The sequence below is a fragment of the Hippocampus zosterae genome, chromosome 11 (assembly GCF_025434085.1).
Source record: "Hippocampus zosterae strain Florida chromosome 11, ASM2543408v3, whole genome shotgun sequence".
Classification (NCBI taxonomy): Eukaryota; Metazoa; Chordata; class Actinopteri; order Syngnathiformes; family Syngnathidae; genus Hippocampus; species Hippocampus zosterae.
Genome location: NC_067461.1, coordinates 23,519,206 through 23,546,459, shown reverse-complemented (window position 1 = coordinate 23,546,459; position 27,254 = coordinate 23,519,206). Strand labels below are relative to the sequence as shown.

General features: G+C 46.4%; 1 protein-coding gene across 2 annotated transcripts in view; it reads right to left on the bottom strand.

Annotated features, from left to right (window-relative positions):
• zswim8 (zinc finger, SWIM-type containing 8) overlaps positions 1–27,254 on the bottom strand; it is a 204,509-nt gene that overhangs the window by 164,476 nt on the left and 12,779 nt on the right. For both annotated transcript variants that reach the window (XM_052080981.1, XM_052080982.1), the window contains exons 2-4: positions 23,306–23,459; positions 11,358–11,452; positions 8,930–9,102 (exon numbers count right to left, since the gene is read on the bottom strand). In XM_052080981.1, coding sequence (XP_051936941.1) covers positions 8,930–9,102; positions 11,358–11,452; positions 23,306–23,459 — 422 coding nt within the window. The remainder of the gene's footprint in view (positions 1–8,929; positions 9,103–11,357; positions 11,453–23,305; positions 23,460–27,254) is intronic.

Here is a 27,254-nt window from a genome sequence, read left to right as displayed (position 1 = left end):
AGAGAATCGGACATGTGATGAGTATGGGAAATGAAAGACTAACAAAAGCTATGGTATTGGGATGGTAGGAGGAACTGGAAGAAAGAGGGAAGAAGATGGGGCGCAAGAGGAAGACGGTGCTGTACTGGAAGAGAGTGATGAGGAATGCAGGAATGGACTGGACGGAGGTGGAGATTGACGAGCGACGGAAGGATGGAAGCGGAGAGTGAGTGAGCAAATGGATCACCTGTATAAATGGGAAAATGAGAACGGTCATAGATATGAGTTGGGAGGGAATGAGGAAAGACTGGAGAGGAATGCTAGGATAGTGAATGATGGGTTGGGTACATAGGTAGCTGGTCTAACCATGCACGAAAAGCGGATGCACCGCAGGAACGAGGGACAGGTAAAGTTTGAGTGTGGGAAGTGTGGGAGGACGTTTGGGTCGAAAGGGAATAAAATAAGTCACGAAAGGAGTTGCACGGGAGGAGCGTATGAGGAGAAGGGAGGAAGGAGACAGTGCGGAGGGTGTGAAAGGTGGGTGACAAAAGCAAACTATGCCAGACACGTGAAAGGGTGTGAAAGAGTGGAAAGAGAGAATGAGGAGGAGAAGGGAGGAGGGAGAAGGGAGGGAGCAGGCGTGACGCGTGGTGGGGGGCTGGGGGATGACGAAGAGCAAATGGGGAGGGGGGACGTGGAGGGAGAAGGGTGGCTTGCGGGAGGTGTGGGAAGGAATTGTTGGCAAGGCACCAACGGGACTCGTGTCGGGTGTGGGGGGGGGGGGGGGGGGCAAGTCCCTGACAGGGGCCGACTGCCCAGGATCGGATCGGATACTGCCATGAGAAGGTCATTATTGATTTTTATGAGGGCTGTTTCTGTACTGTGACGGGGACAAAAGCCAGACTGGAATTGTTCATACAGACTGTTATACATGAGGCGATAGTGGACCTGAGAGGCAACCATTTTTTCAAGAATTTGGGAGATGAAGGGAAGGCAAGAAATGGGGCATAGGTTATTGAAATCATTGGGGTCTGAACCAGGATTTTTCAGGATTGGGGTGAGTTGAGTTTTGAAGCTCCAGTTTTGAAGCTGGACATTGAGGAATGAACTGATATGGAGGGAAGCAGAGAGGGTAAGCAGGATTTGACCAGGACTGTGGGGAGGGGATCAAGCTGACCAGAAGAAGTCTTGAATTTGATAATGGGGTCTGAGATTATTGAGGCACGGTGATAACAGTTGACAATGGGTAGGGAGGTCGGCGAAGGGGAAGTGCAGAGGAGACCAGGTGCTTGTGGATTTTGTTTTTGTTTGTGAAGACGTTTGCATTGAAAAATATGAGCAGAGCGTTGCAGGTGTCAGAGGAATAAGAGGGGGGAGGGGACAGGAAGGAGTGGAGGTGCCAACCGAGGAATGTGGAGCACCAAGAGTGAGCTTATGACTTTTAAGAGTACTTCGCTGTATTCTGTGCTGGACTGGAGACTTCACCAACACTTTCAGACTGAAATCAGGTAAAAACCTCGAGTAGTGGAAATGGCTACCTTGAGACGGCATACTCATGACATTCTTGCACAAGTGGGCTCATAAATTCCTCTAAGCCAGTGTTTTTCAAACCCCGTGCCGCAGCACACTGGTATGCCGCGAGATATCGTCAGGTGTGCCGTGGGAAAGCCTCGGGATATTGTCAGGTGTTTCGTAGAAAATTATCCAATATGTACTGTATGTATGTATGCCTGTCGGATGGCTGAGTAATCATCTAGTACTCTTCCATACCGGTAGGTAGCAGCAGCAACTAGCGAATTGCCTTGTGCTTCAAGACAAGCAAAGTTTCTAACGCGAGGCAGCACAACGAAAGCAATCTTTCATTTGGATTTACTTTTACCGGAGATGCAACATCATTGACTCCGTTGTGCTTGGAATGTGGTGAAAAGCCCTCCAAGAGCAAGATGGACCCCAAGTAAGCCTAAATGCCATCTCCAAGCAAAACACCCTTCACTTCGAAACAAAAATGTAAAGTATTTTTTTCGCCTGCGTGAACACAGAGAAACAAGGAACATGCATGAGAAAAACCGCAAAGGTAAGCGAGAGAGCCTTGAAAGCAAGTTACCATGTCTCTGAACGAACGTGTGGCGATATAAAAAACTCCCAGTGGCAGAGCAATTAATAATTCCCGCCTGCAAAGCCATTATAAATTAGTTGTTTGGACCCGAAGTGGCTAAAGAAATAGCCTGACTGCTGTGAAAACTAAAAACATAGAAAGAATGAGAGCGCGGAGGAAGAGGTTCGTTTGTCTTTCATCGATTGCTGCCAGGATAACAGATCTGTGTTCATCCAAAACATTTATCAGACTGAGTGAGAATAGATATGAAAGATTATAAAATATTTGATTGATGTGGATTTGATTCCCATTCAAGGTGTTATGATAACGTGTTATTCTTCAATATTTATTTTAAAAAACGCTTATAATAACAAGATAACACTTTAATTGTTAAAATCATCTTTTTTCACATTTTCAGCTTGTGGTGTGCCACTGGATTTTTTCAATGTCTGAAATGTGCCTTGACTCGAAAAAGATTGAAAAACACTGCTCTCAGCACTGTGCTTGCCTCTCAGTCTCTTTGATCTTTCTAAAGTTTGTCTTTGGGGTTTGATTAAATCTGAGACCTCACAACACCGTCATGACTCTTGAGCAGTGAAATTCATGTTATTGTGACGCTCAAGAAAGAAAATTGTAGGCCAGCATATAGATCACATCATAGACCACCTTACTGAATATTCTTCCCGAAACTACGCAAGTCTCTCTTCGATAGAGTGCTGTGAAATAGGGGTTTACTCCTTTTCATATTTATCACGTACAAAGGTTTCACTCCAGCTAATGTGCATCCTACGGAAAAAGATTAGAGTTCTCCGCCGTGCAGAGTGGCACCGGAGGCGGCGACGCGAGAGGGCACGGAAGCGTGCTGCTTTCATCGCTAACCCCTTCAAGTTCACGAAGGATTTGCTGGGGCAGAAGCGGAGTGGCAATCTGGTCTCCTCGCAGGAAATCATAAACCAACATCTGAAGCAGACGTACAGCGACCCCGCAAGAGAGCAGGAGCTGGGAGAATGCAACATCCTCATAGACCCCCCTGAACCTGAAGAGCAGTTCGACATGTCGGAGCTGCAGCTAAAGGAAGTCAGGGAGGTTGTCCGCAGAGCAAGGGCGAGCTCTGCTCCAGGACCGAGTGGCACTTCATACAAAGTGTACAAGACTGAGTGTCCCAAACTCCTTCTGCGTCTGTGGACAATCCTGCGAGTCTTCTGGAGAAGGGGAAGGATCCCTGAACAATGGAGAATGGCTGAAGGGGTATGGATCCCGAAGGAGGAAAACTCCACTCAGCTAGACCAGTTCCGCATCATCTCCCTGCTGTGTGTTGAGGCAAAGGTTTTCTTCAGTGTTGTTTCCAAGCGGCTGTGTACCTACCTGGCAAAGAACTCCTACATCGATACATCTGTCCAGAAAGGTGGCATCTCAGGAATTTCAGGATGTTTGGAACATACCGGTGTGGTCACACAGCTTATTCGGGAGGCCAAAGAGAACAAAGGCAACCTATCAGTGCTGTGGCTTGACCTGGCAAATGCATTCGGCTCCATTCCACACAAGCTCGTCCAGCTCACTCTGATAAAGCATCATGTACCCAGCAGATGCAGAGATCTCATCGCTGATTATTACAGCAATTTCAGGATGAGGATCTCTTCAGGAGCAATGACATCCAGTTGGCACAAGGTGGAGATCGGCATCATCACAGGGTGTACTATCTCTGTGACACTGTTCTCGCTAGCCATGAACATGCTCACAAAATCTGCTGAGCCAGAGTGCAGAGGGCCCCGCACGAACTCCGGACAACGGCAACCACCCATCAGGGCATTCATGGATGACCTCACAGTCACGACAGAATCAGTCCCAGGCTGCCGGTGGATTCTGAAGGGTCTTGAAAAACTGGTGGCGTGGGCCCGGATGCGTTTCAAACCCGCCAAATCAAGATCTATGGTGCTAAAGAAAGGGAAGGTGGAAAACAAGTTCCGGTTCACCATCTCAGGCACAGCCATTCCATCAATCTCAGAGAAGCCGGTCAAGAGCCTAGGGAAGGTTTTCGACTGCTCTCTGAGAGACACAAAATCTATCCAGTCGACATGCACGGAGTTGGATGGCTGGCTGAAATCAGTGGACAAGTCAGGCCTACCGGGGAAGTTTAAAGCCTGGGTATACCAGCACGGCATTCTTCCCAGGATCCTGTGGCCCCTCCTGGTCTACTCCGTCCCCATCTCGACAGTTGAGACCTTAGAGAGGAAGGTCAGCAGCCACCTCCGGAGATGGCTAGGACTTCCAAAGAGCCTGAGCAGCATCGCTCTCTACGGAAACAGCAACAAACTGCAACTGCCCTTCAAATCCTTGGAGGAGGAATTTAAGGTCACCAGAGCCAGAGAAGTGGTTCAATACAGGGACTCAAGAGATCCGAAGGTGGCTAAGGCTGGGATCCAAGTGAGGACTGGCAGGAAATGGAGGGCAGAGGAAGCGGTTGAAGAGGCAGATGCAAGGCTCCGGCACAGGTGCTTGACTGGAGTGGTCACACGAGGTCGAGCTGGGCTAGGATCCTTTCCATCTCCCAAGCTGAACACCAAGGGGAAGGAGGGGCGACGTCTTGTCCAGGATGAGGTGAGAGCAGCAGTGGAGGACTCAAGAACCTGCAAGGCTGTGGGAATGAAACAACAGGGTGCTTGGACAAGATGGGAGAACGCAGTTGAGAGGAAAGTGACCTGGGCAGAGCTTTGGAAAGCAGAGCCGCAACGCATTAAATTCCTCATCCAGGCAGTTTATGATGTGCTCCCAAGCCCATCAAATCTGCACACATGGGGCATAGCAGAGACACCGGCATGCCCACTGTGCTCCAAGCGAGGAACCCTGGAACACATCCTCAGTGGCTGCACAAGGGCACTTGGAGATGGACGGTACAGGTGGAGGCATGATCAAGTCCTTAAGACTATCGCGGAAGCCATTACCGCAGGGCTGGCATGGGCTAAACAGTTCCGCCCCTCCAACAAAACCATCGCCTTTGTCAGAGCTGGGGACAAGCCTACCGCGGCCAGCAGAACATCATCTGCAGGCATCCTGACATCTGCAAGAGACTGGCAGTTGTTGGTGGATCTTGAAAAAAAGCTGAAGTTCCCCAGCCATATTGCAGTTACCACCCTACGACCTGACATTGTCCTCGTATCGGAGTCCACCAAACAAGCAGTGCTGCTGGAGCTGACAGTGCCGTGGGAAGATCGCTTGGAAGAAGCCTTTGAGAGGAAGCTCTCCAAGTACGCAGGACTGGTCAGCGACTGCCAGCTGGCTGGTTGGAGAGCAAGGTGTTTCCCTGTGGAGGTTGGTTGCAGAGGATTTGCAGCCCGTTCCTTGGCCAGAGCCTATTGTAGCTTAGGCATCAATGGAGAGAGGAAAAGGAGAGCCATCCGGAATACCACTGAAGCGGCAGAAAGAGCCTCAAGATGGCTGTGGCTCAAAAGAGGAGATCCATGGAGTCATGGTAGCTAGCTAGCTGTCTGGACACAAGCCGGGACTTGATCAACCCCGGCTGGGTCACCTGGAGGAGGGCGTCTGATAGTTGAAAGACCCGAAACGTCCAGTGAATCCAGGAACATCACTGATGATGTGTCCAGACTAGGCATCAGTAGATGTATGTACACAGCACTCCATCAAACCAATTCTAAAATTACACAGAAACTACCCTAGGAAATGCAATGTGCAGTTTCTAATTGACAATTTAATTTATTAAGGCATAAAAAAAATTGTAGACTATCTGTCCCGATGTGAAAAAGTAATTGCCCCCACACCCCCTTGTTAAATCACAAAGTAGCGATTAATAGTTTTAGGAAAGTTGAGTTCAATTTAACCACATTACTTAAATTAAGAAATCACATCAATAGAATATGTCAGACAAAGAAGGAGGCTGTAAGATCTCAAGAAAAAAATGAATCATGCCACGATCCAAAGGGATTTAAGAAGAAATGAGAAAAAAATGTGACTGAAATCTATCGAACTGGAAAATGCTTTTATTAATGTAAATTAATGTGAAATAAATCAACAAACAATTCAAGCAGTCCCGACTAGAATGCTGGTGCCCTTAACACCGAGTTAAGGATACATTGTTATGCAAAGGTGTTCTTTTACAATTTTATAGACAAATGATGCTACAGTAAATATTCCCATCCCCGGAATTCTATGGAAAGGAATATCCTTCACTCGGAATAAAAACCTATGCATTAACATTTTGACTACGATATTACGTGTTACGGAACTTGCGTAAGCGGAAATTCCACTCCCCGCAACCCGGATGGAGGTGTAATGCCGCGGGAACTTAAATACACATAACGCCCACCCGATGCGACGGAAAATACACAACGCTGAAACAAGTTTTCACTTCGCGTTTTTCAATCATCAGATTCTAAACGACGACGTGTAAGTGAGTTTTTATTGCCATGCATTTTACTGTAATTGTAAATGATTTTAACTTTATTCACTTACGTCCTGGAGAACGCGGCACTAGCTTAAAAGCTGCACCCACTCGACATGACCGAAGAAACGTGTTCGCTTCGCGGTTTTCATTCATCAGATTCAAAACGAAGACGTGTAAGCGACTTTTTATTGGCGTGCGTTTTACTGTAATTGCAAAAGATTTTAATTTTATTCACTTGCGTCGTGTAGATCATTACATCGAAATGTAGAAGAACTGTAACGACTGGAGCGAAGCGAGTAAAATGCATCCGTTTGAGCGAGGCCGGACACAAAGTTAAAAAGATCCAGCAGACACTTGGAGTAGAAAAACGCAAATCTACGAAACTTTAAAAAACAAGGATTCACTTCCTGATGACAAGCCACCATCCAGCAAGGAAGCAATGCAAATGGCAACAAAAATCCTTCAGTCAGTATGCACATGAATTACCAGACATCGGTGATCAACGGGACAGTTACTTGCAACTCGCAAGAAAACTGTATGACACGCATGCAAACATTGTCATAAACCAAAGAATGCGTCCAACAAAACGATCCAAAATACAATTTTTTTTCCCCCAAGACAGAAAAAAATAAACATTAAACTACTGTACGTATTTTACTTTGACAACCGTAGAAAACGAATTAAACAAATTAAAAAACTGGTTCGACAGAAATAAATTGTCACTTAACCTGAAAAAAATCGAAGTCAATTGTTTTTGGCACAAGACCAATCAAACACCAAGCTAAAATTATGGTAAACTCAATTGAAATAGAAAGAGCGTATGAAACCAAGTTTCTCGGATTAGTAATAGACTCAAAACTATGTTGGAAACCACATATCGATAACGTAAAAAGAAAAATAGCCAAGACCGTAGGGATCCTCTACAAAACCAAGGAAGTGCTAAATAAGAGATCTTTGTACACATTATACACTTCATTATTATCACCATACATGACCTACTGTGTGGAAATATGGGGAAATGCCTGCAAAACAAACACACTCCCTATTCTCAAACTACAAAAAAAAGCAATACGAATTATTAATAGATCAAAATATACGGAACCCACAAATCCACTATTTATCAAATTAAATACGATGAAATTTTATGACCTGGTTGACTTTAAAATCGCCCAATTAATGTACAAAGCACACAATAACCTGCTCTGCCAAAACATTCAGAAGTTTTTTGAAATTCGAGAAAGCAACTATGAATTAAGAGGTACCAACTTATTCAAAAAACTCAAAACAAGAACAAACATCAAGCAAAGAAGTGTATCTAGCAAAGGTGTTAATATGTGGAATAATCTCGAAACGGGCTTAAAAATTAGTAAATCGCTTGCTGGTTTCAAAAACAAATTCAAAAAAATAGTACAAACAACCTACATCAATCAGAGTTAAGATGATAAATTCTAAACATTAAATATAATGATAAATCAGAACTAAGTTGATAAATAGAGAAAGGTATTGAAATATCCATTATGAATACAAGAGAAAATTGACACAAGAGTGCCAGGGTGAGGATGTATATCATCCCGATACAAACCAAAAGTTGTGAAAATATCACGGTTAAGGGTAAAGTATGAGCCTTAATGGAGACTTCTTCTTACTTTTTCTTTTCTGATTGATATAAAAATGATTTAGTAGATATAAACACATAACGGGGTAGGACTAGATAAGTTTTTTTACTTCATCCTACTCCCTTGAACATAATAACCGTGTTGAATGAAGACTGATTTCTTTCTTTTTACTTTTTTATCTACCTTATTTTCTGTCAAATTATTACTGTATATGATTTATGTTCAATAAACAAACAAACAAACAAACAAACAATACTGTGGTGATTTTTTGGGGATACACCTGTATTGCAGTTTTTGTTATATGAACAGTATATTTTTGTATTTTGTTGATTGTGTTGTTACACGTGCATTTTGTCAACATACTTGCAGGTTCATAAAGGACATGTACCATGCTCATTTCCCAAATGAGGAATTTCTGTTATCAGGACAAATTGGACAGCGCAAACACGAGTCCGTACTAGAGAATATTTACTGTATTTACAATCATGCGGGGGACAAGGGCGCGAGATGTTTTCCTCTTCCTAGGGAGGGGCATGACAGAAAATAATTGAGAACCACTGCCTTAAGTGAATGTTTTGTTTGCCACAATCAATATTTTGAGATCTTTAGGAAGCCTTTTGGATTGAGTATTAAAAACCCAAACATAGTCCAGTTGCCAAAATTCAACTTTCTCAGATGCCGTGACCTGGATGACTGAAATCAACACAAAGGTTCTGATCTTATAAATTGCATAATCATACACACTTACAAGGTTATCAGTTATTAGCATTGTGAGGATGCTTTTTGTATCATGAAATATTACAAGTCAGTTATCATGTCAATTGTGGTTATATTACTCACATTGTGAATCCTGAAGAGACAGAGTGCCACCACATGGGCACACCATTTAGCCCCAGCACCACACGTACAACTGCAGGAGGTGATGCGGCAGCGATCAAACATTGCTGCCACGTTGTAGGTGCCTTTTGATTGTCCTGCCTGACTGGGTACGACAGTTGCACTGAGATGGAACCCTGACAGAAATGACAAACACAAGACATATACATTGTGCACTAATAAAACCTGAATTGGAAGATGTCATATCACACAAGTAGAGCCTTGATAATGTCAAAGAATTATCAAAAAAAAAATTCTGGATTAAAAAAAATGTGTGGAATGTGGAAGTGCCGTTTTCATGGATATGTACAATTTCTAGTAAATGTTTTGAGGTGTGATAACGAAGTTATTTATGACTATATTTTTACTTTCAACAACTCAAAATGTTTAGTGGCACCAGAACTCTCCATACATATATAGTTTGCAAAGGAAAGTCACAAACACAAAACGGTACAGAGGTAAAAAAAATGTCCGTTGTTATTGTGTGCCCTTCCGGCGAGTCCATGCGCCCCGGCGCAGCCAGGAAGCTTGCCGGTGTAAACCTCAAGCTTGGAGGCGGGGGCGGAGGGGGAGGCGGCTGCCAGCGGCGTTCAAGGCGGCTGCCAGCGGCGCTGCGAGCGGCCTCCAAGGTGGCTGCGAGCGGCCTCCAAGGCGGCTGCTAGTGCCGTCCAAGGCGGCTACTGGCGGCTCCAATTCGGCGAGCGGCGGCGGTCGAATACAGCTTTTTTTTTTTCTTTTGCAAAAAATAAAGTTATGTTGGGTACTCGGCGGCTGTGTGCGCCGGCGCCCGCGGGGAGAGGCGTAGGGTGTGGGGTACGGTGCCGGTCATTGGCCGGTTTCCTACCGCCTCCGCCCTGGCCCACAGCGCCCGCTCCGCGATGGCGGCTGGTGGGAGAAGCGTGGGGTGTGGCGTGACGACGGGCTACGGCGCCGGTCATTGGCCGGTTTCCTACTCCCCTTCGCCGACCCACAGCGCCCGTCTCGCGGCCTGAACCACGCGAGGGCGTCGGCGGCGGTGCACCCATCCCATAACTTTATTTTTTGCAAAAGAAAAACAAAGTTGTGTCTGGAGGTCCCAACCAAGCCCTACAAACAATCCTGACCGGAATTGTTCATGCAATAATGCCCCGCGAGGCCGTCGGGCGGCCCCGGCGCAGCCAGCCGTTAGGTACCCAACGTAACTTTATTTTTTGCAAAAGGAAAAAAAAAATGTGTCTGGAGGTCCCAACCAAGCCCTACTAACAATCCTGACCGGAATTGTTCATGTAAGAATGCATCGGTTTGAAGCCTCCTGCAAAAAGGCAAACTCATTTGCGATCCTTTGACGCCACCTAAAGTTGCAAAATTGGAATGACCTCAACCCAACAATGTGGCATGCACACGTCTGTCCAAGCGAAAACAAAGCGATTGACGTAGAAATCGCGTGAAATGCATGTATACACATTAGGTTTACGATGCATTCAAAAATATGAATTATAATGGGTCACTATGGTGCAAAATATGTAAATTGTGAGGATTACGGAATCAAAACCGATACATTACATTACATTCTGGACCAGCTGAAGGCGCTTAATGGAGGACTGGCTGACTCCAAAGTAAAGGGCATTGCAGTAATCAAGCCGGGATGTGACAAAGGCATGAATTACTGTCTCAAAGTGTTCATGCGAGAGGAGAGGTTTTATTTTGGCCAGCTGTCTAAGGTGAAAGAAGCTGGATTTAACAACGGCACCAATTTGCCGATAGAGTTTGAAATCACTGTCCAGTTTAAGGCCCAAGTTTGAGACCGTTGATTTCAGATAAGGAGACAGGGGGCCCAAGTCTACAGGATGGAATGTACAAGGGCCACTGGGACCAAACAATATCACCTCTGTCTTCTTTTCGTTGAATTTCAAGAAGTGGAAGAACAAAATGTAATTCTGGTACGATTGACTTCAGACTATGAAATTTGGGAGGCACGTGGGGGGGGGGGGTGTCCATGCAGTTATATGCCAAGATGTACAAGAAATATGTAATGTTTTTCATGCCCATTTTTGCCCATTTTTGCCCATTTTAGACATGTATAGGAGTCCTACACAAAAACATATTAACATATAAATACACACACACACACACACACACACACACAGTAAGTATTCCCACCTACGGACCTTCGTCATACGGAAATTCCCTAACTCGGGGAAAAAATGTATGCATTCAATTTTCTACAACTATATTACATTAACGATTAATTCCTTATAACCAAAATTCTTTGACCCAGAAGCCATAAGTATAAGCAGCAGCGCAAACATGTATACTTTCCGTACTTTATTTGTACAGCTGAGCAGGAGCTTGCTCGCCTGAAACCCAAGTTTTTACTTTTTACATGAGTGTGAAAGCTGGCAGCTAAACAAACCGATTTGCAGAGGGTCTTTCACAGCTCTGATCCGGTGTAACTGCTCACCACGTTGAAACTCATCTGGACTTCCATTTGCCAGGCACGAATACAACCTGCAATCAGAAGAAAAGGACAGATGAAAAAAAAAGAAAAGCATCACCTAGTTGATAATTAAAATATTTTGAAACGTTTTGAGAGCTATCATGACAAAATGCATAGCCTTTGCAGTGATTAGGGGGCAGGGAGAGAGCGTCAGTCCCAAGCACGTAGCAAATTCATGAATGGAGGGAAACAGTGCGGGTGGCTGATACATAACAACTGCGCAGCAAGTCCCTTACCCCACACCACCAGATCTCTCACGAACAATCATTGACTATGTCATACTGCACAGGCTACGATGCATAAAGATAACTCAAAATCGGCTCTGAGACATAACGTTTGTCAGTTCAAAATTGGGTTTCATTCATGTAGTTTGTCTTTGACTTAATTCTGCCTTTGATGAAGCTGGGTAGTCTATTTAGCCCGCTCGGATTGTCCTAGTTCTGATCTTAAAGCATTCAATGCGATTGTAAAAAAACAAAGATGTCTGATTCCAATGATTAGTTTATTTTAGTTGGGGATGCATTTCAAAATCTGTCATGATTTGAGAATGTGAACTGGATCAGCCAGTCATCTATTTGGGGCAGAGCAAATTCAGCAGTTAATGAAAGCGCATATAAAAAAAGTCCCCAGTGTGGGACGAATAAAGGATATCGTATCTTATCTTATCTATATATATATTGCGCGTCGTCCCGCACGCGGTCTGTCCTTCCGTCTGTCCCTTTTCAAAACGTACCTACTTCACCGCGCCGCTGCGCGCCGCCACTGCGCGCCGCCACTGCGCGCCGCCACTGCGCGCCGCTCAGGCAGTGGCTCACTACAATCGCGCGGGCATCTTAGCGAAAAAATGTTGTCTACCCAAAAGCATTGCAATGAAATTGTTAGTTATTTAGTAGAGCTAAACATCTCTATTTTCGTGATAAGTAATGAAGATGAACAAAAAGTTGAACCAAGCAACAACACTTTTGTGGGCCGAAGGCCCACCTTACCAGCCTTCCGCAGGAACTAGCTGATGAGCCGCCCGGAGGGCGGCGAACCAGCTAGTCATATATTAAAAAAAAAAAAAAAAAATCCTCATCTCACCCCTCGGGTGGTGTCCGTCCCTCATTCAGCTCAGGTCCTCTACCAGAGGCCAGGAAGCTTGAGGGTTCTGCGCAGTATACTTGCTGTTCCCAGCACTGCACATTTCTGGACTGAGATGTCCGATGTTGTTCCCGGGATCTGTTGCAACCACTCATCTAGTTTGGGGGTCACTGCCCCGAGTGCTCCGACCACCACAGGCACGACTGTCACCTTTACCTTCCAGGCTCTCTCCAGCCTGAGCCCTTGGTATTTCTTGAGTTTCTCATGTTCCTTCTTCCTGATGTTTCCATCACTTGGGAACGCTACATCCACTACAACGGCTTTCCTCTGCCCTTTATCTATGATCAGTTGCCGTTTGTGGATGTTGGAACACTGAGCTACTAGTTGTTTCGTGGTCAACCGTGACTGTGGGTTTCGAAGTAACCATTTAGCCCACATTCTCTGCATGTAACCCCTCTGACTAGGGTTGCTTGAGTAGTAGCATTCCAACAGAGCCATGTTATCGCATCTCGCCCATCTCCGCTTTGTTCCAGTAGCCCATTTTACATCAAGGTGCTCTGGTTCCCCAGCACCTGACGCAGACCTTGTTTGGCCGGGCGACGTCTGAGCCGGCATGCATTCGTTTTATTGTCTCTCATCATTGTATGAGGTAGGCATGCGTGAAGAATCTTGCCCAAGGACCCACACTGGATAGTGTTATGTGCTCATTTTTGCCCCAAGCGGGATTCGAACCACCGTCTCCCGTATGCCAAACCGATGCCTTACCAACTGACCTATCCAGCCGCCTATAAATTTAAACATGATTACATTTTTTATCACAAGATTAATGCGGCAACACGTCACAGCGGATATTACGTTGCTCTATAAATAAACCGGAAACAAAACAAGCGCGATGCACAGGTCAACGCCCATGTCTGTTTTGCCAGTCACGGCAGCGCGAGACTCCGGAAACGGATACTTAAAGAGTTTATGAATGGAAAGTTTGCAATACAATACAGTACATGCTTACTTATATAGCGCTTTCACAACAGCGGTAGCTGTAACAAAGCGTTTAACAAAACAGTTAACATAAGTATCTGCAGTATCTCTCCTTCTTGCAGCGCGGGTGTACCGTATTTTCACAACTATAAGGCGCTATTAAAAGTCTAAAATTTTCTCCAAAATGGACAGGACGCCTTATAATGCGATGCGTCTTTTATATGAGCCGAGTTCCAAAATCTGGCTGAGACCCGACACGCTGTTTATATAGAGAAAAGGCGGAAGTGAGGTCGGCCAATCAGTGAAGTGCGGGGAAGAGGTCGGCCAATCAGTGAAGCGCGTCCGCGCACTTATATGTAAATTTGGAGAGAGAGAAAATGTGTACGTGAGTGACGACACGCACGCATGCGGAGAAGCGGTCGGCCAATCAGTGAAGTGCGTCCGCGCACTTATATGTAAATTATGGAGAGAGAGAAATGTAAATATATGAAGAGAGGTGGACGTGAGGGAGGACAGGCACGCAGGGGGTGGGTCCGGCAATGAGTGAAGGGTGGGCGTGTAAGGCACGCCTCTAGCAGGTACCAGCACATGTATAAAATGTGAGTATGTGCATTATTGCAAAACAACTTCGGTTTTGGTTTTCAAGAACCCCCAAAAATGAGTTCCACAAAGAGACACGCCTACGAAGCGCAATTCAAACTCCAAGCCATCGGTTATGCAGTGAAACATAGGAATCGAGCAGCCGCCAGAGAATTTAATATCAACGAATCCATGGTTCGCAAATGGAGGAAGCAGGAGAACGAGCTTCGCCAAGTCAAAAAGACCAAGCGCAGTTTCCGTGGAAATAAGGTGAGGTGGCCAGAGTTGGAAGACCAACTGGAGCGGTGGATTCTTGATCAAAGAGCAGCCGGCAGAAGCGTCTCCACGGTCACCATTCGACTAAGGGCGAAAACGTTAGCCGAAGAATTGAAAATTGAACATTTTCAAGGAGGTCTTGGTGCTTTCGCTTTATGAAACGGCGCCATCTATCTATGAGAGTGAAGACGACCGTGGCTCAGCAACTTCCAGCGGACTACAAAGAAAAGCTGGCCGTTTTCCGCACCTACTGCAGTAAAAAGATTGTCGACAAACGCATCCAGCCTAACCACATTACCAACATGGACGAGGTCCCGCTGACTTTCGACATCCCGGTGAACCACACTGTGGAGAAGAAGGGGACCAGCACGGTTGCGATACGCACAACGGGGCACGAGAAGTCAGCTTTCACTGTCGTTCTTGCTTGTCATGCTAACGGACAGAAACTGCCACCTATGGTGATTTTCAAGCGAAAGACGCTGCCAAAAGAAAAGTTTCCAGCCGGCGTCATCGTGAAAGCAAACCAAAAGGGCTGGATGGACGAGGAGAAAATGAGAGAGTGGCTAAGTGAGGTGTATGTTAAGAGACCGGATGACTTTTTCCATGCCTCGCCGTCACTCTTGATTTGCGACTCCATGCGTGCCCATCTCACACCAGCGGTGAAAGACAAAGTCAAGCAAATGAACTCCGAGCTTGCCGTCATTCCCGGAGGCTTGACGAAAGAACTCCAACCGCTGGACATCGGCATCAACCGGGCGTTCAAGGTGAAGTTGCGAGCGGCATGGGAAAAATGGATGATCGATGGCGAACACAGCTTCACGAAGAGTGGGAGGCAGCGCCGGGCTAGTTACGCCAAGATCTGTGAATGGATTGTAGCTGCTTGGACGAACGTTGCTGCTAGTACAGTTGTTCGAGCTTTTGGCAAAGCCGGCATCATTTCCGTGGAGCCACATGACGACGAGAGTGACTCTGACAACGAGGGGGAACCTGGCGGTTTGGATGGATTACCGATACTTGCACAATTGTTTAATTCGGACACAGAAGATGACGACTTTGATGGCTTTCTGAGTGATGCTTGAGCAAAAAACGTGAGTACCTTGTAAATAAAATACACCCGAACTCAGTTCTGCTTTCGTTGCCTTTTTAAAAACGTGTTTTAGCTTCGAGCTTCAGTGTGTGCTTCAAGCTAACGTGTTAGCGAACGTGTTAGCATGCATGCATGCCGTATGTTTAAGCGTATGTTTTACCACTTTAAAACTGCGCCCATTCGTACGGTGCGTCCTGTATATGTGTAAAATACAGAAATGTCACCCATTAATGAGACTGCGGCCATTGGTACGGTGCGTCGAATAGTCGTGAAAATACGGTAACAGTCTCTGGCTGAAGGAGCTACCTAGTGCTGTCAGGGCAGGCTAACAGCACTAGGTAGATGAGAGCATCAAAACGGGAAAAAAATAGAACAAAAAAATATTAAAGGAAATTCTGAAACGACAAAAACTGTGTGTGTGTGTGTGTGTGTGTGTATATGTATATATATTGGCATTAATTTAAATGAATTTTAACAGGATTAATTTTTTTCTCGCGAGATTAACGCGGCACACGTCACAAGCGGATGTTACTGTGTTCTATAAATAAAAAGTTGCCAGATTGCTCCACTGGCAAGACCAAAGTTACCTGCTCTTCTCTCTCTGCGTATCATACAGGTATACGATGTATGCCACTGACGCGATTGTTACTTGTTTGGAACTATTTTATGTGGAAGGTTACAGCGTTCCGTGTCCATATAAATAGAGTGGGTGGAGCTTCTCTGTGTTCATCTGACAGTGACAGTGCGCTGCCGTTGTAGCGACCTAGCGAAAATTCAACGTCTCCAGTCTCCATCAAACCAAGTGTAGTCATCCGAAATGAGGTTGACACAAAAACCGTAGAGAGACTTCCGCGCAAGAAGGACCAACACAATCAACATAGCCTGACTGTGTTAGGGGGGTGAACCCCCCCCCCCCCTTTCAGAATGGTTTGCCCCAGCAGCAGGGGGGGAAGTGCTTGTGCTTGTTTGTACGGCCGGCAGTTTTGAATACAGCGGCACATAACCAACACTGGTGTCCGGGGTCTTGTTATTCTCCAACAAACATACAGAAACAGACTGCTGTGTTTGTATGCAACCATGGTTTAAATCCACTATAGGCTGAGTACCAGTTTACCTTAGATGTGTACTTTATAATGTTATATTGCTCTGTTTTTATTTCATTAAAAAAGCTGTTAAAGCAGCTGTTGTGTGACAAAATATATTTTTTTCACTGTTGTTGATGGACAGTAATATTGTGTGAGAGATTATGTGTGAACAACAGCTCCTAGTGAAAAATGTTCATGTAAAATTGAAAATCGAAATTGTTATTTCAGTAAATATTGGCATTAGGCACATAGAAAACTGATTCATGATTCCATGTTGATGAGAGCATTAAAATGGGGAAAAACAGGACAAAAAATGTAAAAGGTAATTCAGAAACGATAAAAAATGTGTGAGTAATCACGATCAATTTTTTAGTCCATTTGAGTTAATTATGACAGTTGCATTTTTAATTAGATTAAATATTTTAATCGTTTGACAGCTCTAATATATATATATATATATATATTATATATACACATACAGTAAATATTGTCTAGTACGGACTCGTGTTTGTGCTGTCCAATTTGTCCTGATAACAGAAATTCCTCATTTGGGAAATGAGCATGGTACATGTCCCTTCTGAACCTGCAAGTATGTTGACAAAATGCACGTGTAACAACACAATCAATAAAATACAAAAATATACTGTCCAAAAACTGTTTATACAACAAAAACTGCAATACAGGAGTATCCCAAAAAAATCACAACAGTAAAATACGTACAGTATTTTAATGTTTATTTTTTTCTGTCTTGGGAAAAAAAATGTATTTTGGATCGTTTTGCTGGACGCATTCTTTGGTTTATGACAATGTTTGCATGCGTGTCAGAGTTTTCTTGCGAGTTGCAAGTAACTGTTCCGTTGATCACCGATGTCTGGTAATTCTTGTGCATACTGAAGGATTTTTGTTGCCATTTGCATCGCTTCTTTGCTGGATGGTGTCTTTTCATCAGGAGTTGAATCAATGCCTTGTTTTTTAAAGTTTCGTAGATTTGCGTCTTTTCTACTCCAAGTGTCTGCTGGATCTTTTTAACTTTGTGTCCAGCCTGCTCAAACGGATGCATTTCACTCGCTCCGCTCCAGTCGTTACAGTTCTTCTACGTTTCGATGCGATGATCTACACGACGTAAGTGAATAAATCTTTCGCAATTACAGCCAATAACGCACGCCAATAAAAAGTCGCTTACACGTCTTCGTTTCGAATCTGCTGAATGAAGACGGCGAAACGAACACGTTTCTTCGGTTATGTCGAGTGCTTTTTAGCTAGTGCAGCGTTCTCCAGGACGTAAGTGAATAAAGTCAAAATCATTCACAATTACAGTAAAAGGCACAGCAATAAAAACTCACTTACACGTCGTTGTTTAGAATCTGATAATCGAAAAACGCGAAGTGAAAACTTGTTTCAGCATTGTGTCTTTTCCGTTGCATCAGGTGTGCGTTGCGTGTATTTAAGTTCCCGCGGCATTACACCTCCATCCGGGTTACGGGTAGTGGAATTTTCGCGTACGCAAATTTCGGTAACACGTAATATCGTAGTCAAAATGTTAATGCAAAGGTTTTTATTCCGGGTAAAGGATATTCCTTTCCATAGAATTCCGGGGATGGGAATATTTACTGTCAGACTCGACGTGCTGTGATGATAGCTCAGTTTATGACTGCAAAACAGGTACTTTGATTACCTGTTACCTGTTCCAGGTAACGTTTTAATCGTTTCTTTCCAACTTTCCATTCATAAACTCTATAAGTATCCATTTTCGTCTCGCGCTGCCGTGCCTGGCAAAACAGACATGGGTGTGGACTTCTGCAGCGTGCTTGTTGTTTTGTTTCTGGTTTATTTCCAGAGCAACGTAAAATCCGCTGTGTGCGTGTGCTGCGTTAATCTGGCGAGAAAATTTTTTATCACATTAAAATTAATTTATATTAATGCCGATAAAAACGTGCTAAACTGACAGCTCCAATATATATATATATATATATATACAGCTGGATAGCTCAGTTGGTAAGGCATCGGTTTGGCATACGGGAGACGGTGGTTCAAATCCCGCTTGGGGCAAAAAATGAGCACATAACACCATCCAGTGTGGGTCCTTGGGCAAGATTCTTCACGCATGCCTACCTCATACAATGATGAGAGACAATAAAACGAATGACATGCCGGCTCAGACGTCGCCCGGCCAAACAAGGTCTGCGTCAGGTGCTGGGGAACCAGAGCACCTTGATGAAAAATGGGCTACTGGAACAAAGCGGAGAAGGGTGAGATGCGATAACGTGGCTCTGTTGAAATGCTACTACTCAAGCAACCCTAGTCAGAGGGGTTACATGCAGAGAATGTGGGCTAAATGGTTACTTCGAAACCCACAGTCACGGTAGCTCAGTGTTTCAACATCCACAAACGGCAACTGCTGTCACAACTTGAGATTGATGAGGTACAACGCAGGTTCCATGGTGAAGGGCCCCAGGCTGATCAGAGGAGGAGGTCATACAAGAGATTGGGAGGCAAGCCCCAATGAATGCAGATGATGAGATTGGGTGGCCAGCCCCAATGAATGAAATGCTGAGCGAGGCAGCAATTGACCTGAAAGCTAAGATCATGGCGAGAATGAAAGCTGGGCAACCTAGAAACCGATTACAACGGCTATGTGAAGTACCATCTGAAAGTCTCATACAAAGTGTGAATGCAGCACTGAGGGCAATCCCTACCGTAACGATCACAGAAACCAATGAGCTGATATACGCTTCAGCATCAGTGATCCTGGAGACTCTGGGCTATAAGAGCAACCATGGAAGCCATGAGATACGTTACCCACCATGGAAAAGACGGTTGGAGGCTAAGATCAAGGCGGCCCGGAAAGATGTGAGTCAATTGACGGAGGCCCAGAGAGGTGTGATGTAAAGGCCGATACCCGAGAGGTACATTCAGATGACCATACCTGTAGCACTCGAAACTGCCAAACAAAGGCGCCAAGCCTTGTCCAGCCGCCTAAAGCGGTACACGAAAAACAATGAGGCCAGACGAATAAACAGGCTGTTCGCAACACAACCTGCGAAAGTGTACGCTCAGTGGCAGGGTCCGTACAAAAGAGCTGACGCACCAAGACTGGAAACTGAAAGGTACTGGAAAGGCATATGGGAGAAGGAAGTTGCACGCCTCCAGTGTTGTCATCGGACTCAGTGTAGTCATTCGAAATGAAGTCTACACAAAACCGTAGAGAGACTTCCGCGCAAGAAGGACCAACACAATACACATCACCTGACTCTGTTAGGGGGAGTGAAACCCCCCTCTTTCAGAATGGTTTGCCCCAGCAGCACGGGGAAAGTGCGTGCGCTTGTTTGTACGGCCGGCAGTTTTGAAAACAGTGGCACATAACGAACAATGGTGTCCGGTGTCTAGTTCTTCAACAAATATACAGACCAAGACTGCTGTTTCAAAGCAAACTTGAGAAAAACGAAGTATGCAACCATGGTTTAAATACACTATAGGCTGATTACTAGTTTACCTTAGATGATAATATTTTGGACTTGTTTTATGCCAATACCAAGGAGGCATATAAAACCCTCTCCCTCCCCCCTCTTGGAAGAGCAGACCACAACTTGGTATTTCTCGAGCCTGTGTACAAACCCCTGGTGCACAGGCAGCCAACTGTGACCAGAATGGTCAAGAAATGGTCATCGGAAGCTGTAGATGCTCTGCGGGACTGCTTCGCGACAACCAGGTGGGAACTCTTCAGCGAGGTTCATGGGGAGGACATTGATGCACTCACTGACACCATCACGGACTATATAAACTTCTGTGAGGAGAACACCGTACCCACCTGAACTCTGCGGTGTTTTTCCAACAACAAACCATGGATTAATCCTGACATAAAGACCCTGCTGAAGGAGAAGAAGAGAGCTTTTCGGTCGAGAAACAGAGGAGCTGAAGGCCGTGCAGAATCGGCTGAGAAGAAAGATCAGGGAGGGGAAGAAGATATACAGGATGAAATTGGAGGACCAGTTACAGGCCAGCAATGTCACTGGTGTCTGGAGGGGCCTGAAAACCATCTCAGGCCATGACAGCCCAAAGACAGTGATCGAGAAGGACAAGGACTGGGCAGATGGACTGAACCATTTTTTCAACCGTTTCGACCAGTCGTCTGTCCCTTCCCCCAACCACAAACTGCAACCTCTCTCACTGAGGACTTCTCCTCCCCCTCCTCTTTCGACCAGCTCTCATCAACCCAGTATGTCACCTGGTCCCTGCCTGTCCGTCACAACAGAGCAGGTAAGGAACCAACTGAGGAAGATGAATGTGAGGAAGGCAGCAGGTCCGGACAAGATCAGTTCCCGGCTCCTCAGGACCTGCTCTGACCAGCTGTGTAACATTGTCCAGCACATCTTCAACCTGAGCCTGAAGCTGGGCAGAGCTCCACAGCTGTGGAAAACTTCGTGCCTGGTACCAGTGACCAAGACCCCCCACCCTAAGGAGCTGAACAGCTACAGACCGGTGGCGCTGACGTCTCACCTGATGAAGACGCTGGAGAGACTCATCCTCGCCCACCTTCGACCGCTGGTGAGCCCGTCACTGGACCCGCTGCAGTTTGCCTATCAGCCTGGCATCGGCGTGGAAGACGCCATTATCTACCTCCTCCACTCAGTGCTGTCACACTTGGAGAAGGCTGGGAGCACTGTGAGAATCATGTTCTTTGATTTCTCCAGTGCCTTCAACACCATCCAGCCCAATTTGCTGGGAGGCAAACTGCAGAACGCCGGAGTGGACCACCATCTCACAGCATGGATCATAGAATACCTCACAAATCGGCCGCAGTACGTGAGATTGCAGAGCTGTGAGTCGGACCGGCTTCTCTGCAGCACTGGAGCGCCGCAGGGGACTGTTCTGGCTCCATTCCTGTTCATCCTCTACACCTCGGACTTCAGACACATCACTCCAAACTGCCACCTTCAGAAGTTCTCCTATGACTCTGCGATTGTTGGCCTCATTACAGAAGGGGACGATCGGGAGTACAGGGGACTGACAAAGGACTTTGTGGACTGGTGCCAGCAGAATCTCCTACAGATCAACCCTAGGAAAACTAAGGAGTTGGTTGTGGATTTCTGCAGGAAAAAGTCCTCACCAGCACCGATGAACATCCAGGGTATGGACATCGAGAGGGTGACCTCCTACAAGTACCTTGGTGTTCTTCTGAACGACAAACTGGACTGGTCTACAAACACGGACACCCTGATTAGGAAAGGACAGAGCCGACTCTTCCCACTCAGGAAACTGAGGTCTTTTGGGGTTCAGGGGTCACTCCTTAAGACGTTCTATAACTCGGTGGTGGCCTCGGCCATCCATTATGGCATTGTCTGCTGGTCAGGCAGCATCTCAGCCCGGGACAGAAAGAGACTGGAGCGACTGGTCAGGAAGGCCAGTTCTGTCCTGGGTTGCTCCCTTGACACTCTGGAGGAGGTGGGCAACAGAAGGATGCTAACTAAGCTAAAAGCTATGATGGCCAGTCCCTCCCACGCCCTCCAGCCCGCCCTGACAGCACTTGGTAGCTCCTTCAGCCAGAGACTGTTACACCCGCGCTGCAAGAAGGAGAGATACCGACGCTCGTTCCTACCGACTGCTGTCAGGCTGCTGAATAAAAATAACACCAATAATAATAATAATAATAATAATTAAATGATGTGAAAGAAAATTGTAAATAGCACTGCAATTTATCCATTTTGTGTTTATATTGCACTTAATTGAACAGTGTTTGTTGTTTTTTTTTCTTCTTTCTTCTTTCTACCTACATTCTTGCCGCTGGAGGCTGTAAATTTCCCCAGTGTGGGACAAATAAAGGATATCTTATCTTATCTTATTTGGGGGGTTTAGTGAAGATGGGTCATTTTGACCCGGAGGACACAGGGTGTGTACAGGAAATGAGGACAACAGGAGGGTTTTTAAGATTTGTTCATTACTTGTATTCATGAAATGTTGTGTAAATGTGATAAAAAGCTGTTGATTCTTACCTCATACAGTGAATGTGAAGTCCCAAACTGTTTACTACATATGGGTTATGAATGCATTTTCCGTACAGAATGACATCGTCACACACTGTTCACAGAGCTTTACCAGCGACATTGAGCTTTTTAACGAAATTTGACACATGCACAGACAATGGTTCCTCTTTACTGGTGCCTACTGGGGACACCGTCAGCTGTCTATCCAACCAGTCCCATTGAAACTTGTTTTTCAGATCCGCATCCATCTGACGCACTTGAGATTCATCACGAGTCTCGATAACATTCGGCATTTTGTTTAATACAGACGACTTAAGGGAGTAATTTCAATACACTACATCCCTCGTGCAAAACCATTCCGAATTTGAGGGAAAGGGGTTTAGGAAGGCAAACACGGATTGGTTATGATTCTGCATTTGCCGATATAGCGACCAATCACAACAAGTAAAACATTGGTTTTAGCCCATGTACGAAGTAACGACAAACTAACGCTTCGCAAGAAAAAAACTGTATTCAAAATGGATGCTTGCAAACTTTGTAAACATTACGAGTCCCAAGTCTTTGGTAAGTCCGGCAGCCTAGAAATAACACCAGACCGCCCCCCTCCCCCTAAAAATTTCTCAACGGATTTGGAACAATATTAAAAAGGTCTATTTTGACTGGAAAAAAGTGGAATTCCACCAAAAAGCTGAAAAATCTCATCCCTGTTTACAATAGGGATCTTGCAGCAGTCGCACTCAAGCCCATATTACCATCAATAATTACATTCTTCTTTTTTACTGTCCCAAATTGACTCACCTGATATCTTCCTCATTTTCAGGGAAGCTCCAGTATGCTATTCGAAGCTGCAGTTGTTCTGGCACAGGAGGGTAAACCTTCTCTACTACCTCAAAAGGGATGTGAAAGGCAACTTGTTTGGCTGACAACTCCACCAATGGAATGACCTGACCATCTAAAAAAAAAAAAAGAAATGTAAGAAAATCAATCTGAGGCGGACATTACTTGTAATGAACAATTCAACAGCCTGGCAAACATAATCCAAACAGAATTTTGCATGAAACCTCTAGCAGAGTTATTCTGCCATGTATGTTCATGGTATATGCAATGATAAATTTGCTGAATATTTAATAATAAACATTTTAATAAGATAAGAAAACCTTTTTTAGTCTCGCAATGGAGAAATTCCCAATTCACAGCAGCAAAGTTATGAAAGGAAGAAGTAGAACAACAAAGTATAGGAGCTACTGGAAAGGCAGCCACTCTCACGGCGCCATTTTGAAGTCAAAATAACAAAAATAACACAACACAACACATAGGACACAGACAGTCGTACAATCTTCACCACTTTTCTGCATACACTTTGTTGTCTGAAGCAGTTCTAGATGAAAGAGGAGAGGATCAAAGTGTCCTTTCACCAGTGGATCAGAGACGTCATGCTGAAAATATGCACACGTCTGCTACAAGCTAAGTTTTAAAAGCAAACACGAAGCTGTAGAGTCCATTGACGAAAAGAGATGAGTTCACTTCTCCTGACCCACGTAATCCACTTCAAACTCCAAGCCGCGACTCCCCGTTCCAAATCCACATTGGCGCTCCGTGCTAACGCTCCTTTCTTCTCATTGTCGGCTCCTCAAGCCTTACATCCATCCAGCCGCAGACCATTCAACAGCACCGATCTCACCACTGAACAAAGAGGGGCTGTGAAAAATGCTGCCCATTACAGGCGCAAGACACAAGCGCCCCAGGACTGTCCAGCAACGACAGTCAAATGGCGCCGACATTCCTCCCAGTCAAAAACAGTGCTGGTATACCCATGCTGCTGAGAAGGCGCAACTACCCAGCACAGAGTCTCCTTGATGAATGTCATGGCCAAAAAAAGGCTGAAAAGAGTCCACATCAGGTCCACACGACGTAACAACAAAGTGACAAAACAAACAAACAAAAAAAGCAAGGCTCATGAGAGCACTTGCCAACGGCTGCCTACTCGGGCGACATCTTGACTTTTTTTTAATACTGTATTATATAAGCCCTATGGAAACTACAACATCTGTAGACGTGCCACGAGGAATCGATTAAACGACTCAAATCTAACTAATCAAATATCAAATTAATCAAACATTACTTGATAATAGATTGTTTCAAAACCATCCATCCATCCATCATCTACCGCTTATCCGGGGCCGGGTCGCGGGGGCAACAGCTTTAGCAGGGAAGCCCAGACTTCCCTCTCCCTAGCTACTTCTTCCAGCTCTCCCCGGGGGATCCCGAGTCGTTCCCAGGCAAGCTGGGTGACATAGTCTCTCCAGCGTGTCCTGGGTCTTCCTCTGGGTCTCCTCCCGGTGGGACATGACCGGAACACCTCACCAAGGAGGCGCTCAGGAGGCATCCGAATCAGATGCCCAAGCCACCTCATCTGGCTCCTCTCGATGTGGAGGAGAAGCGGCTCGACTCTGAGCCCCTCCCGGATGACTGAGCTTCTCACCTTATCTCTAAGGGAGAGCCCGGACACCCTGCGGAGAAAACTCATTTCAGCCGCTTGTATCCGGGATCTCGTTCTTTCGGTCACGACCCATAGCTCGTGACCATAGGTGAGGGTTGGGACGTAGATCGACCGGTAAATTGAGAGCTTCATCAAATCAGCTCCTTCTTCACCACGACAGACCGATACAACGTCCGCATCACAGCAGACGCTGCACCGATCCGCCTGTCGATCTCCCGCTCCCTCCTACCCCCACTCGTGAACAAGACCCCAAGATACTTTAACTCCTCCACTTGGGGTAAGATCTCCTCCCCGACCCGGAGGGGGCACTCCACCCTTTTCCAACTGAGGACCATGGTTTCAGATTTGGAGGTGCTGATTTTCATCCCAACCGCTTCACACTCGGCTGCGAAACGCTCCAATGATAGTTGGAGAGCCCCGTTTGAAGGAGCCAACAGCACCACATCATCTGCAAAAAGCAGGGATGCAATACTGAGGCCCCCAAAACGGACCCCCTCAACGCTTCGGCTGCGCCTAGAAATTCTGTCCATAAAGGTTATGAACAGAATCGGCGACAAAGGGCAGCCTTGGCGGAGTCCTACCTCCACTGGAAACGATTCTGACTTACTGCCGGCAATGCGAACCAAACTCTGACATCGGTGGTATAGTGACCGAACAGCCCGTATCAGGGGGTTCGGTACCCCATACCCTACCCACTACCCACAGAACTCCCCGAGGGACACGGTCAAACGCCTTCTCCAAGTCCACAAAACACATGTAGACTGGTTGGGCGAATTCCCACATACCCTCGAGGTCCCTGCTAAGGGTGTAGAGCTGGTCCACTGTTCCACGGCCGGGACGAAAACCACACTGCTCCTCCTCAATCTGAGGCTCGACTTCCTGACGGACCCTCCTCTCCAGCACCCCTGAATAGACCTTACCAGGGAGGCTGAGGAGTGTGATCCCTCTGTAGTTGGAACACACCCTCCGGTCCCCCTTTTTAAAAAGAGGGACTACCACCCCGGTCTGCCAATCCAGAGGCACTCTCCCTGTTTTCCACGCGATGTTGCAGAGGCGTGTCAACCAGGACAGCCCCACAACATCCAGAGCCTTGAGGAACTCCGGGCGGATCTCATCCACCCCTGGGGCCTTGCCACCGAGGAGCTTTTTAACCACATCGGTGACTTCAACCACAGAGATAGGAGAGCCCACCTCAGAGTCCCCAGGCTCTGCTTCCTCCAAGGAAGGCGTGTTGGTGGAGTTGAGGAGGTCTTCGAAGTACTCTGCCCACCGGTTCACAACGTCCCGAGTCGAAGTCAGCAGCGCCCCATCCCCACTGTATACAGTGTTAGTGGTGCACTGCTTCCCCCTCCTGAGACGTCGGATGGTGGACCAGAATTTCCTCAAAGCCGTCCGGAAGTCGGCTTCCATGGCCTCACCGAACTCTTCCCACGCTCTGGTTTTTGCCTCGGCGACCACCGAAGCCGCGGCCCGCTTGGCCAATCGATACCCGTCAGCTGCCTCTGGGGTCCCACAGGCCATAAAGGCTCGATAGGACTCCTTCTTCAGCTTGACGGTATCCCTTACTGCTGGTGTCCACCAGGGAGTACGGAGGTTGCCGCCACGACAGGCACCAACCACCTTACGGCCACAACTCAGATTGGCCGACTCAACAATAGAGGCACGGAACCGGGTCCACTCGGGCTCAATGTCCCCCGCCTCCCCCGGAACATGGGAAAAGTTCTGTCGGAGGTGGGAGTTGAAACTCCTTCTGACAGGGGATTCCGCCAGACGCTCCCAACAAACCCTCACTATACGTTTGGGTCTGCCAGGACGGACCGGCATCTTCCCCCACCAATGGAGCCTACTCACCACCAGGTGGTGATCAGTTGACAGCTCCGCCCCTCTCTTCACCCGAGTGTCCAGAACATGCGGCCGCAAATCCGATGATACAACTACAAAGTCGATCATCGAACTGCGGCCTAGGGTGTCCTGGTGCCAAGTGCACATATGGACACCCTTATGTTTGAACAAGGTGTTCGTTATGGACAATCCGTGACGAGCACAGAAGTCCAGTAACAAAACACCACTCGGGTTCTGATCGGGGGGGCCGTTCCTCCCAATCACGCCCCTCCAGGTCTCACTGTCATTGCCCACGTGAGCATTGAAGTCCCCCAGCAGAACAAGGGAGTCCCCAGCAGGAGTACTCTCCAGCACACCCTCCAAGGACTCCAAAAAGGGTGGGTATGCTGAGCTGCTGTTTGGTGC